Below are 14,191 nucleotides of genomic sequence, written 5' to 3'. Positions count from 1 at the left end.
GGTAGCATGAGAGACCATCATATCTAACCCTGATCTAAATTTTTCTTCTTCTTGCTGCTGCCTTGCTATTTTTCCTCGATCCCAAGATGACTTACACATCAGAAGACACCCTCTGATGCGTGTTAATCTATGTAGATCCGGCCATGTCAAGAGAAGAAACTTTATCATCGATCTCCAATGTGACAGTAGATTTCCACCGCATCAGCACCATATAAACACATTTAACACCTGAGTGTTCACCTTCTGCAACTACCCAATAGAAATGTGTGCATCTAAAAATCATGGTCTTCTCACATGTAGACATTTGTGATGCTTTAATGTCTCAGCAAATATAATTCAAAAGAAATTTGGAACGCCCAGCAGACTAATCATGATTTAACAGCTAGACAAATACATTCAAGACCTAGTCATACATTATAACCAGCCTATCGTGAGAGTACAATTAGTTCACGAAAACATGGAAATATTTTAACTCGGTATCTGAGTTCTAGCTAGGACAGCATTACACAAGTTGCACACTGCCAACTTATAGCATAAACAATGCACACATTTCCTGCCACTTTTAACAAACTAAGGCAAACCAAGGTCAAAAGATAGAGATGACGAACATGCAGGGGTTGATGCTCGTTACTGTGAAATTCTTTGTTTGGAAAAAAATTATATTCTAACTATTATCTTCAAGTGGCCATCAGTGAAATACTTGTTCCATAGTTAAGCTGTCATGGTGTTATGTCATCTTAGTCCTTGTGCTTGTTCTTTGAACCAAATTGCCATATCTCTTCAATCTTTCTAATCACCTCTTCCATTCTCGGACGTTGATCAGGAGACTTAACAACACATGCCAATGCAACCTGGAGAATCTGCACCATCTCCTCCTCAGTCTGTTGACTTCTCATGAGTTCCTTGTCAAATACTTCAGCAGTCCACTCCTCTCGCACCACAGACTGGACCCACCTTAATAGGTCTGCCACATCATCATGTCCATGAGACTGGAGTGGAGTCTTCCCAGTAAGCATCTCTAGGAGGAGAACTCCAAAGCTGTAGATGTCAGACTTCTGTGTGATCTTTCGCGTCTCAATAGTCTCAGGGGCACGGTACCCCACCACAATTCGAGAAGTATTAGCAAGAAGATTTGTAAGTACAGTGAGGCCATAATCTGAGACAACAGGTTTAAGATCTTGATCAAGGAGGATGTTGGTAGATTTGATGTTTCCATGAGCCAGCTTTCCACCACTTTCAGAGTGTATGTGTGCTATGCCATAAGCTGTTCCTAGTATGATTTTCACTCTGGAATCCCAGTCCAGCAAGGCCTTCTCAGTGCCACTGGCCCCTGTTGATCATTATTTACAATGAAACAACAAAAAAAGGTTTTAGATACAAACCTACAAGCATCTCATGCTTTACATTTATTTTACTAGACCTTAAGACATTGGGAGATAAAGAGTTCTACTGACTAATCAGACGTTTTGCTCCTTTTTCTAAAAAGAGAAAAAAAAACAGGATAACAAAAGAAACTAACAAAAATTAGGAGAAACTTGAGAAATCAATATTGAGGCTAAATGTGTTTCTCCCCGTTGGAGCTTCAGCTCAATATAATATAATAATGTAAGCTTATACAAACAGTTGTGTGCCTGTTAGAGACAATAGTGCTAAATGTTTTACAGATTTTTCCTTACCTATGCTCAGGAGATTCCCCCACAGATTTTCCTAGATATATAGATGAGAACAGTCGTTACTTGCTTATTTCATGGTATAAGTTATTCGTGGATTAGTTGGAGGTTTCACTAGAAAAAAAAAGAATGTTGTTTTTGGCCTCGTGATTTCTTTTTAAACAACTAATTAGACATTAAATGGCAATAGTGTTCCCCTAGTCTGTTTTGATTGATAAGGTGCCAACCTAAACCCCAGTAGAACGAACAGCTCTTCCCAATGAGATTTGCAAGTTCCCTCATGACCTTCTCTCTCAATCCAGCACTCCCATATCTTCAGTGTCTCCTGGTCCAGACATTCCACGTCATAGAACAGCCTCCGCAAGACTCACCCAGTAACCAACCAATATTCTTCTATTTCTTCCCTTCCAGATAAAGTCAGCCATTTCTCCTCCACAATCAGTGCCTTCCTCATTCCCTTCCCTTCCAATCTTCTTGCTTCGTGTTGGGACAGTGAGTCGGAGGATTGGCAACAATTGACCCCCTTTTGCAGTGGTAGGAAAGCTACTTTCCTCATTTGGATCAAGCAACTATTTGGTATGCTAAGTGAGAATTATAAATTGGTATTGTTTTTGTTCCTTTTTGACTTTTGTAAAGTTTCCCTAATGGCCTTAATCCTTTCGTTTAGGGCAGTAGTTGCATCAAAGATTGCTTGGTGTTCTGCCAACAAAACAGTCTTCAAAGAGGTTGGATCCTTTTCTCACCTTTAAGGCCCTCACTCCACTGATTTTGGAGCATTGCTAAGAGTATATTATGAGAAAATCATTTTCCCCTAATTTGTGGTTGTAAAACATGAGGCGTCTAAATCCTAAGGTGAATTACAAAGCTTTAGGAATGTTTTGTTATATTTAAGAGGTGTTGTAATACAATCGTCTTAGATAATATACTATTTATTGGATAAATAAAATCACTATTTAAATATACATTCTCTATGTATTTGATTTGATGTTAAATTCAATTACTGAGGTCCACAATACAATACATAGCATTAGAGAAATTATGATTAGATCACAATTAATGAGTATCTCTATATGAGTAATTATGTATGTATTGAAATATTCCCTAATCGATGAATTGATGAGACTAGACATCATCAATTTTGTGAGACTAATATATGTTAGACTCTTTGGTTTTACCAAGTAGTTGATCCTAACTGGCTAGAAACACCACTTGTCAGGATTGTTACTCGTAAGTTTTTTGCCAAAGCAGAAACACGCCAAGAGGATGATTCTCTTAACAGATATTTTGAGTAACTTGAATCCGCAGAACATGAAACTATAACTTGAGTTAGGTGTAACATAATTAGCCTAGTGGGGCTAACACATATACCATGTACTAAACTAAACAGGTATAAGATGAGTGAAAGAAACAGACACACGAACAACTGTAATTGTTGAAGGATTCAGAAGTGGTTCTGGAATCAACTGTGATTTTCTGATTAATTGGGGGTCAAGATATACTACTAGGTATCACTCATGATTAATCTATAATTAATAATTAATTATGGACGACCAGCATAAATCGAAAACCTATACATGATTACACGCACTATGAGTTTCTCTAAGAGATATAAAATGAGTTTGAGAATTGAATTCTCAGATCGAAAGAAATTGAGTTTGGTTGAACTAGACGAAGGATAAATATGAAAAATATTTTACCAGAACGGAAGTGCGGATGGGCCACGTCTTTTAAAGACAAAGGGGACCCTCTTGGTTTAATTATAAACCAAATTGGTTTGGTTTTAATTAAAGGTGGTTTGATTTTAAACCAACGCGGTTTGGTTGTGAACCAAATTTAAGACTAACAGTTTCAACTTTGAGTTAATGGATGAAGATTTTTGGTTAGCGAACCAAACCCATTAGATATCTATATTATGAAGAGTTATTTAGAAGATTAAAAATCTAATTATTAGGTTTTAAATCAGCCCCTCTCTTCTTCCTTGTTGCCGCCACCCACCTTTCTTAGTGGTTCTTGTTGCCACCGGCTAAAGGAGGCTTCTCCAACCTCAACTCCATTCAAGGACCTTCCATAGGTCAGCTTCCCTCCCAAGGTCGATCATCCCTGAGCTAAAGGAAGTGACAAACGACGGTGAAAGCAAGGAACAAGAGTTCTTCGCCGAAAGGTATCCCTTCTTCCTTTCGTATTGGCTATTGTTCCTTTCGTATTGGCTATTATTCCTGGACAATTGTTGTTATTGGAACTACCACACCATTGAGTTCGGTGCCCCTTCTTGAAAGTGAACTATTCAACTTTCGAACGGTGGTGTGATCGCCTCTGTTCAATCCGATTCGCATCGTCAGATTGTTTCAAGCCTCCGGATACGAAATCGACCCATAGGTCCTCTCTTGGATCGTTTGTCTCCCTCCTTCAACTAGTATCGAAACGGAGACACGACACGTGACTTAGGAAAGTCATCTCGAAGAGATCTCCATGTGAATACGAGTAGAGGCAACCTTGCTCAAGGTTATTAGTTGATGTCATTTTCGCTTCACGTCATCCAAAAGGTATAAATTGTTTATGCTCTTATCTATAATTATGTTTAAATGTGTGTGTATTCTCATGTGGATTTTATACATAGATAGTAATATAATATTTATTACACTTTCGCTGCATGTTTAGAGAAATATAAATTTTAAAATACGCATCACAGAAATCTAATAGTGGTATCAGAGCCACCACATGTTTCAACATAGATCGTAAATCTTCGTTTGATATCTTGTAGGTTGTATAAAAAGCATATTTTGGATATGTTAGGATATTTTAGATAAGAAAATGATTTCCTAATCCAATATAGAAATTTTCACATTTGAAAAAGTGTTCGAATTTATTGAGAAATCCAATTTTGAAAATTATTTCCTAATATGATTAGAAAAACTTAATTTTTAAAATTGTTTTCTAATTAAATTAAAAAATTTTAGATTGAAAATTATTTTCTAATATATATGTAATTAGATTTGAAAATTATTTCCCAATCTAACAAAAGAATTGTGATTTATAAAATCGAATGTAACATATATGTGTCCGAAATTAATTTATAATAACGACGATATAACTTGTGCTATAATGTATTTTATGACATATGCATAATTAATATGATTAATGCATGTTATATAGATATGTCATGATTATGTCATGTAGATACATGTAGATAGTTTTTCTATGTTGTATGTAAATGATGAGACTAAATAAAAAATTTCTTTTTTTCATAATATGGTCTAAAATCAGAGTTTAAATTTAAGCATTCGTTGTTGGACTCTCTACAAGTTCAACTTAAAATTAGACATGTTCGGACCATTGAGATAGATCTCATGATTAATGAGTCGGCTTTAACTTGACTTGTTGGACTTTCTCCAAAGTTAATGTGGATAGGGGTAAAGTTGGGTGATATTCATAATGTATATATATTAATGAGTTAACAATCCGATGTTTATGCAAATATCAATTAGTTGATAGTATAATGTGATAGTTATATATGTGATATATAATTGGTATACTTGATACCTACCACTAGAAATAAGGATGACTTGTTGAACTCTCTCCAAAGTTATTTTTATCTATAGTGGATATCAACCCACTTGAAGAAAACCTACCATCTCCCGAATTCAAAGTAAAGACTCTTGAATTTGATAAGTAAGTGAGACTCTGTTTTATGTATGTAAATTGTTTGCATCATATAATAAATTCATCTCTCTTATATATACTCAATTGTGTATTTCTAGGATAATAGAATCAGAATGTTTTCTTTAAATTTGTGCTCAATTTTGAATACCAATAAACTGATTAGACCAAACTTCTTGGAGTACTGGTTTTGAAACCTGAAAATTATTCTCAAGGTTGAGAAGATAATCTATATTCTCAAAGAGCCTCTTTCACAAAGACTAGCTGATGATGCGACATCGGACAAAATGTTGGTCCATCAAAAACATATAACTGATTCTGAGCTTGCCAATTGCATCATGCTAGCCTTAATGTCCCCTAAACTGCAAAAACAACATGAACATATGGATGCTTATACGATTGTTTATCATCTTTGTGAGTTATTTGATGAGCAAGCTAAATCCGAACGGTTCGAGATCACCAAGCTTCTCTTTCGCTCAAAGATTCAGGAGGGTTCATCTGCAATGCAATTTATCTAAAGATGAATGGCTTTATTAAGCGATTGGTATCACTTGGATTTGTTATGGATCATGAGTTAAGTATTGATTTAATTTTACACAGTTTGTCTAATAACTATTCACAGTTTGTAATGAACTATCAAATGAACCATCTTGAATACACAATTCCAAAGCGGTTCAACATGCTCAAGACAGTGGAGTCATCTGTTAAGAAAGAATAGAAAGGTGTGATGTTGTTTGACACTTCAAATAAAGGTTCTAAGAAGAGAAAATCAAACAATCAAGCTAAGGGAAAGAAAAAGGTCAAGAAAGAAGAACCGACACCAAAGTGAGCGTGTCACCATTGTGGCAAGGTGGGACATTGGCGAAGAAATTGCAAGATTTATCTTGAGTTCGTGAAAAAGAAGACATCTACTCCATCCTCTTCAAGTATCTTCAGTATTGATTATCATATTATTTCCTCTAACATTTGGGTATTGAACACTGGGTGTAACTTACATATATGTAATGACATACAGGGGCTAATAGTAGAAGATTGGTCAAGGAAAATTCAAATTTGTGAGTTAGCAATAGAGCAAAGGTTGCAGCCAAAGCTATAGGAACTTATTTATTGAAACTCCCTAATGGACTTGTCTTGGAACTAGATAATGTTGGGTCCAAAAGGATGTTCATATCTCCACAATGACATGATATTGTCCACTTTGGGCCTAAGCCCTCATGGTTTTGTTCTTGGGCTCTCCCCAAAAGGCCTCATGCCAATAGAGATACTTTCCATCCTTTTAACCCCATGATCTTTTCCATGTGCTTTAGATGTGGGACTATGTTTGCACCCTTGCAACCCAACAATCCCCCCCTCAAACAAAGGACCATAGGCCCCCCCTGAATCCTCGACCTACTAGGACTTTTTCACCTAGCCGCAACTAGGACTTTTTGCCCCTCGGTCCACCCGACCTACTAGGACTTTCACCTAGCCGCAACTAGGACTTTTTGCCCCTCGGTCCACCCGACCTACTAGGACTTTCACCTGGTGTCTGGTCCTCTTGATTCAGACACGGGAGCATCCACTTCCTTTGTTTTAAGGTTCAAAGCACATGGTTAGATCTGGATCATGGCTCATCCGGCGGTTAGTCCGGCGAAGAGCGGTCTCGCTCTGATACCAATTGTTGGGTCCAAAAGGATGTCTGTATCTCCACAATGACATGATATTGTCCACTTTGGGCCTAAGCCCTCATGGCTTTGCTCTTAGGCTCTCCCCAAAAGGTCTCATGCCAATAGAGATACTTTCCATCCTTTTAACCTCATGATCTTTTCCATGTGCTTTAGATGTGGGACTATGTTTGCACCCTTGCAACCCAACAGATAATTGTTATTATGTTGTTGCTTTAATAAAAAATATTATTTCTATTTTTTGCTTAAATAGAAAAAATTTTCATTTAACTTTTAATAACAATTGTTGTTATATAACTTTGAATGACATTCTTTATAGAACTCAAATCCAACGGCTCTGAGATAAAGGTTTTCCCTTCGCGTCCCTATCCCATTTGATTGTTCCCACTCCCCCCCCCCCCCCATCTGCATCCCTCGTCGTCGCTTGCCTCTGTGCCCTCCGCACCTCCCTGTGAATCGCAGAAATCAAGAGAACGACAGTCCCTGTCTCTGATCTCTAAGCACAAATCCCATTCCCCCCCCCCCCCCACTCCGACAATCCCTTAATCTCCAAGAATGAATCCCACTAGTCTAGCAACTCTTGATCTCCTATTTGAGGTGAGATTTTTTTACTTCCTTTACTAGTTTCATTCTATTTTCCTTCTTTTTTCTACGTTTGTGATTCGCATGGTCTTTTGCTCCTTGTCTTCTGCCCGCATCCTGCATGATCTGTGCGCCAAGCATGGCAAGACACAAACTACTGTGCTTGTTGTTTCTTTCTCTCCTCATGCACACATAAACCCTAGTTTCCTTCTGTTTCACTATTTGCTTGATTATCAAGCTTGAAATCCCTGCAATTAGCACCAATCTTTTCCCCAATAGCGAGCAAAATTTGTTTGCTTATAGTGTTTGACAAATTAATTTGATGTTTGAAACTATTAGTATTTTATGTGTAATTGTGTGAACTGTGAAGTTTGAATTTTTTTATAGGAATTTGTATTCATATAAACTATGCAAATTAGATTGTTTGTTTTTAAATGTCAATTAAGATTTACTATGGTCTTCTGAAAATATAGAATGTTTTAACATTTATTCTGCAATAATATTTCATCATCTAGTTCTCTCTTTTGGTGCTCAACATTTCTTTGAGAAGGCATGACTTTAGAAGAGCTAAGTTTTGATTTTTTTTTTTTGAGATCCAAAAGGGTAGCATAAAAAATAAGTTTATGCTTGTTCTGCTATTGATATTTTTTGTGTTTGATTGATTTTATATATTTTTTTATTACAGATTGATTTTGAAATGGGTTCTACTTCTCAAAAGCAAATTATTAGTTTAGATGTTGATGAATTGGAAAGTGCTAAGCAAAATAAGAGGTCACCTAAAAAGTCTAGAGAAACTTCTGATATTTAGGTGTATTTTAAGAAAATCACATGGATTGATGGTATACATCAAGCTGAATGATTCTTGATCAAGATGGAAAGATGAAATAAAAAAATAGACCAAAACATTTGAGATCTAAGAAAATAATCAAAAGATTTCACGTTAGCTTGTGCAATCATAAGACATGATTTATCATTTTCATTTGTTGAGCACGAAGGTATTAGAGCTTGGATGAAGTACATAAATCCTAACGTTGCTTATATTTTCTAGAAATACTCTTGTTTCTGATATTAATCGAATCTACTTGAGGGAGAAAGAGAAATTCAAGTAAGTTTTGGCTACTATACAGAATAGAGTTTGTACGTTTAACTTTAGATTTGTGGACAGCATGCACTAGTAGCATTTGCTTGACTGGCCATTTTATTGATAATAATTGGAAATTGAACAGTAAAATACTTATATTAGGGGTGAGCAGTACCCGCCCGGCCCGCTAAACCCGCCCGCCACTCGCATCCGGAACCCGCCAACCCGCAGGTTTAAAAAAAATTAAAAATAAAAATGGATAGAAAATTGACAAACCCGCTTGTACACGGGCGGGTTTCGGGTTTTAATTTTAAAATCCGACTAAACCCGACCCGCCCGCCTATTTATATACAAATAATAAAATATATATATACATATATTAAAAATAATTTATTTAATAATAGATAAGGATAAAAAAGAAGGGTTTCCAGCAGCAAACCCATTCTCACACTAACAGAGCTGTTATCCTGCGGGATTAATCGTACGGGACTCCTCCGCGACGCTGAGGTGGCGATGCTGAGGTGGCCAAATCGCGATTTCCATCCCTATAAAACTCCAAACTTCGCCGCCTCTCCTCTTCTTGCCCTCATCGCTTCTCCCTCGCCACCGTCGCCGCCTCTCCCTCTTCCTCCGCTTGCCCTCATCGCCTCTCCCTCTCCCTCTGCTTGCCCTCTGCTCTGCGTCGGCACCGTAGCCGCCTCTCCCGCTCAGCGTCGCCACCGTCGCCGACTTTCAAGCTTCAGGAGTCGGCATCAAGGGTTTCAAGTATGTAATTTTCACCGCCACCTCTCCCTTATTATTCTTCATCTAGTGTTACAAAATATTGATTAGTTACATGCCCTTGTGTTGCTGTTTCTTAAATCCATGGTTTCCATGCTCATATATGTGATATATGTGTTGCATTGTTTATTTCAACTTTAGGAGCTTAACTTTCAAATGGAAGTTGAAGAGAATATTTCTGCTATCAAAGAAAGTAATCAAGAGACACCACCAGCACCTAAACCACTGAAATGGAAGCCAAATATGTCGAGAAAAAGAAAGAAAAAGATTGTCGCTGTGCAAAGTAAATCTCTTCCGGAAAATGTTGTAGAATCTGAGAATCAGAAAGTGGATAGAAGATTTTCTTGGGTATGGGAGCACTTCGTTAAGTTTAAAGAGGGGGCTGAAACTAGAGCTCGTTGTAAACATTGTGGTAAAGATTATGCTGCTGATGGAAAACAACATGGAACAAGTAATCTGATTACACATTTGAAGAAGAATTGCACAAAGTATAGACTACTTGATCCAAATCAAAAGACAATTGGTTTTCAGCCTACTAAAAATGGTGGTTTTACTTTGACATCCTCAAGTTTCTCTCAAGAGGAGTGTAGGTTATTGTTGGCAAAAATGGTTATCCGTGATGAACATCCTTTTAGAGTAGTAGAAGGTGCTGGTTTCAAAGAGTTTGTGCATGGGCTACAACCTAGATTTAACATTCCATCTCGGTTTACTGTGGCTAGAGACTGCATGAAGCTTTACGAAGATGAGAGGAGAAAGTTGAAGAAATCCTTAAGTTCTGAGAGGGTGAATCTTACCACAGACACATGGACTTCCTTGCAAAATGTGAATTATATGTGTGTCACAGCACATTGGATTGACAAGGAGTGGAATTTGCAGAAACGAATTGTGAGCTTTTGTGTCATTTCTGACCATAAAGCTAAGACAATTTGTAAAATGCTTGAGAGTTGCTTATTAGAATGGGGAATAGAGAAGTTGTTGGCCATTACAATGGACAATGCTGCAACAAATGGAGCTGCTATGAAACATTTGAGGAAAAAAATGACCAGCTGGAAGTTTTCAGTTTTGAGCAATGAGTTCTTGCATTTGCGTTGTTCAGCGCATTCATTAAATCTGGTGGTAAAGAGTGGCTTGAAGCAATACAGTGACTCAATCAAAAAAATAAGGAATGCTGTCCGATATATTCGCTCTTCTCCCTCTAGATTTCAGTCATTTAAAAAATGTGCAAGCATTGAGAAGATTGAATGTAAGCGTCATCCTTGTCTTGATGTAGAAACAAGATGGAATTCAACTTATTTGATGCTAGAATCTACTTTGGAATTTGAAAAGGCATTTGAGCGACTAAGGGAAGATGATTCAAACTATCAAAAGTATTTTAAGGAGAAAGGAGAGATGGATGAGGATGATGAATTGGATGATTGCATTGCTGAAACTGTAGAAAATGAGGATGATGAAACTCATGTGACCGAGAGAAAAGACAAGCATGTTGGTCCACCTATTGAAAAGAATTGGGAAATTGCAAGGTACTTTATGAAGTTCTTGAAGGTTTTCTACAATATTACTATACGATTTTCGAGTTCTTCTAGTATCACTGCCAATATTTTCTTTCAAGAGATAGTTGGTATGCATACTATTTTGAAGGCTTATTCTAAGCATGTAGATGCTAGTTTGGCGGCTGTGGCAATTGAAATGCAAATAATGTTTGCGAAATATTGGCAAAAACTTGAAAATATGAATCCTTTAATGTATGTTGCCACTGTTTTAGATCCTCGTTACAAGATGAAGTTCATTAGATATTGTTTTGATCAGATGTATAATGCTGAAAATCAGAAATCCTTACCAGAAAAAATGGAGAATGAAGTGAAAGCAGTGGTTTCTCGTTTATATGATTGTTACATGCAACAACAAGGTTCTTCAAGTTCAACTACAAGTTCAAATCAGAATTCTTGTAGCCCAATGAATATTGATCTTGATCAGATTGCAACTACAGGTTCTTCTTTGGCATTTGAGTTTGCCAAAGAAATTGAGAAAAATCATAGTTGTGAGAATAAGTCCGAACTTACAAAATATTTAGAAGAACCTTGTGAAAAAGATGCTGCCTCTTTTGATATATTGCAGTGGTGGAAAAATCATTCTGTGATATATCCTGTGTTGTCTCAGTTAGCTAGAGATGTTCTAGCAATTCCTGTTTCCTCAGTAGCATCCGAATCAGCCTTTAGTACGAGTGGTCGTGTTATTGATACATTTCGAAGTTCTTTGTCTCCTGAGATGGTGGAAGCTCTTATTTGCTGTCAAAATTGGTTGCGTATGCCAAGCATTATTGATGTTCAAGAACTTATGATGGGAATCTCCATGGAGGATGTTAAGCAATATGAAGAAATTGTAGATGGTAAACTTTAATTTGGTTTCTTTGGTTAGTTTTATTTATTCTCATAACCATTTGTGAGGCTGAAACTTAAACATTATTATCTTATTTTCTGTTTTCATTCTTCAGGCACATTGAAAGAAAATGGCAAGCATTGTCTTGATGATTAAAAGTCTCATACTTTCCTACTTGTAAGTGGTGTCATTCAAATTAAATCTTGTATCCTATTAATCTATTATCAAACTTTGATTTATCTACTTGTACTCTTGCAGGCCAAAGAGTGCTGCATTTTGGATTTTTTGCCCCAACTTGGATAATTCCTAATTACCTGGACTTGGACTTTGGTGTTGAATTATGAATTATCCTTGTTTTTTTGTGTGGCCATGAGATGCTTCCTATTTTGGTATGAACATTGTTGATTAGTTATAAAACTGTGGATTGTATTTTAGACTCTTTTGTAGACGCTTATTATATCAATTATCATCCGTAAAATTCATTTTTTTACATTCGGTAACCCGCCAATCCGCCCGCCCGCCGGCACCCGCCACCCGCCGAATTTGATGCGAAAAAAAATCGAGTTGGGTTTAAATTTTATTAACCCGCCAATGGTGGGTCGGGTGGGAAAATCGCACGAACCCGTCCGACCCGCCCGCTTGCTCAGCCCTAACTTATATATTTCTCATATGCCTCCTCTATACTCAGGAGTTGAATTAGCTGAAAAATTATTTAAATTTTTGAAAGAATGGAGGATTGAGAAAAAAGTTCTCTTTGACATTGGATAATGCATCTAGTAATGACAACATGCAAGCTCATTTGAAAGAGCAACTCTCTTTGCATGATAGCTTATTGTGTGATGGTGAGTTTTTTCATGTTCATTGTTCTGCTCATATATTGGATCTCATTGTCCAAGAAGGTTTGAAAGTTGCTGCTGTAGCTTTAAATAAAATTAAAGAGTCGGTCAAGTATGTTAAAGGTTCAAAGACTAGGATGAAGAAGTTTGGAGAATGTGTACAAGCAGTTAGTAACATTGATACCAGTATTGGTTTACGATTGGATGTATCTACTCGTTGGAACTCAACATATTTAATGTTGGATAGTGTCATCAAATATAAAAAAGCTTTTGCTTCTCTTCAATTCAATGACAAGAATTATAAATATTATCCTTCAAGTGAAGAGTGGAAAAGAAGAGAGAAAATTTGTGAGTTTCTAGAGCCATTTTATGACACTATTAATTTGATTTCTGGTTCTTCTTATCCTATATCAAATTTGTATTTTATGCAAGTTTGGAAGATTGAAGTTTTGTTAAGGAAAAACTTATCGAATGAAGACGAAGTGATAAGTTGTATGTGTAAAAAAATGATGGAGAAGTTTGATAAGTATTGGATTTAATATAGCATGGTGCTTGCATTTGGGGCTATTCTTGACCCACGAATAAAGCTTTCGATATTGGAGTTTTTTTATTCAAAGGTTGAAAGTGATTTTTTTAAATGCCAAAAGAAGATGGAACTTGTGAAGACAAAATTGTATAAGTTTTTTGACCAATATTCTAATACTAACAATACAAGTTATTCATAATCACATTCTTCTTCTACCACACATACACATTCGCAAAGTGGAGGAGTTAAAGGAAAGAACAAAAGAATCTTTGATGTAAGTACTTTAATATTTTTTTCTTGTATTCTCTAATTGGTTTATATTTTCTTATTATTACTATTCCAATTAATATAGAAAATTATGGCATATGAGAGCCAAACAATTACAAGTGCTGAAAAATCTCAATTGGATCTATATTTGGAGGAGCCAAAACTTGAATTCACATATTATCAAGATTTGGATGTTTTAGAGCATTGGAAGATTCAAAAGCATCGGTATCCAACCCTTGCACTAATGGTTTGTGATGTTTTAGCTATTTCTATAACTACTGTTGCATCAGAATCAATTTTTTCCATTGGTGCTTGTGTGCTTACCAAGTATAGAAGTTGCACCCTTCATGAAAAAGTGCAAGCTCTTATTTGCACCCGTAATTAGTTACATACTATTGGTAATTTTGTTTACTTTTAGTGTTCTTGACTTAGCTGATATATTAGTTTATTGTGATTTTATTTTTAACTATCTCCATCTTTGTGTTTTTTATATGTAGATAAAGGTAATGAAGACAATGTAAGTATCAAAACAATATTGTCCAAGCAGGGATTAAATACTCTAGAAGAGGATATTAATGAAGAGAAAGGAGATGGAGGAGAATTAGAAGAATTTGATATGAATGATGTCCTGATGATGAACTTTAAAACATATTATATTATTTGGTTAGTTTTATAGACTTTATTGAATTATTTGGTTATGTAAATAATACTTGATGTGTGTGGTGTGGAATCTTTTTGTTGTGGTGAAGTTT

General features: G+C 36.2%; 2 protein-coding genes and 1 pseudogene across 2 annotated transcripts; 2 read left to right on the top strand and 1 right to left on the bottom strand.

Moving 5' to 3' along the window:
* Positions 1–393: 393 nt before the first annotated feature.
* LOC141829932 (putative inactive receptor kinase At5g58300) lies at positions 394–1,952 on the bottom strand. The gene is made up of 2 exons (XM_074717405.1): positions 1,898–1,952; positions 394–1,330 (listed from the first exon to the last, which is right to left on the bottom strand). Exons 1-2 carry the CDS (start codon positions 1,950–1,952, stop codon positions 738–740), a joined length of 648 nt encoding a protein of 215 aa, XP_074573506.1. The 3' UTR covers positions 394–737.
* A 7,215-nt stretch (positions 1,953–9,167) lies between these two features.
* On the top strand, positions 9,168–11,831 carry LOC141829931 (zinc finger BED domain-containing protein RICESLEEPER 1-like). The gene is made up of 2 exons (XM_074717404.1): positions 9,168–9,419; positions 9,576–11,831. The coding sequence occupies exons 1-2, from the start codon at positions 9,168–9,170 to the stop codon at positions 11,829–11,831; spliced, it is 2,508 nt and encodes an 835-aa protein (XP_074573505.1).
* Positions 11,832–12,723: 892 nt separating this feature from the next.
* On the top strand, positions 12,724–14,115 carry LOC141829930 (zinc finger BED domain-containing protein RICESLEEPER 1-like; annotated as a pseudogene).
* The last annotated feature ends 76 nt before the right edge of the window (positions 14,116–14,191 follow it).

Source organism: Curcuma longa, chromosome 5, assembly GCF_044706935.1.
Source record: "Curcuma longa cultivar G26 ecotype Majalengka, Jawa Barat chromosome 5, ITB_CL_G26_1.1, whole genome shotgun sequence".
In the NCBI taxonomy this organism is placed as follows: domain Eukaryota; kingdom Viridiplantae; phylum Streptophyta; class Magnoliopsida; order Zingiberales; family Zingiberaceae; genus Curcuma; species Curcuma longa.
The sequence above is the reverse complement of the archived record's forward strand: the minus strand, read 5'-3'. Positions and strand labels throughout refer to the sequence as shown.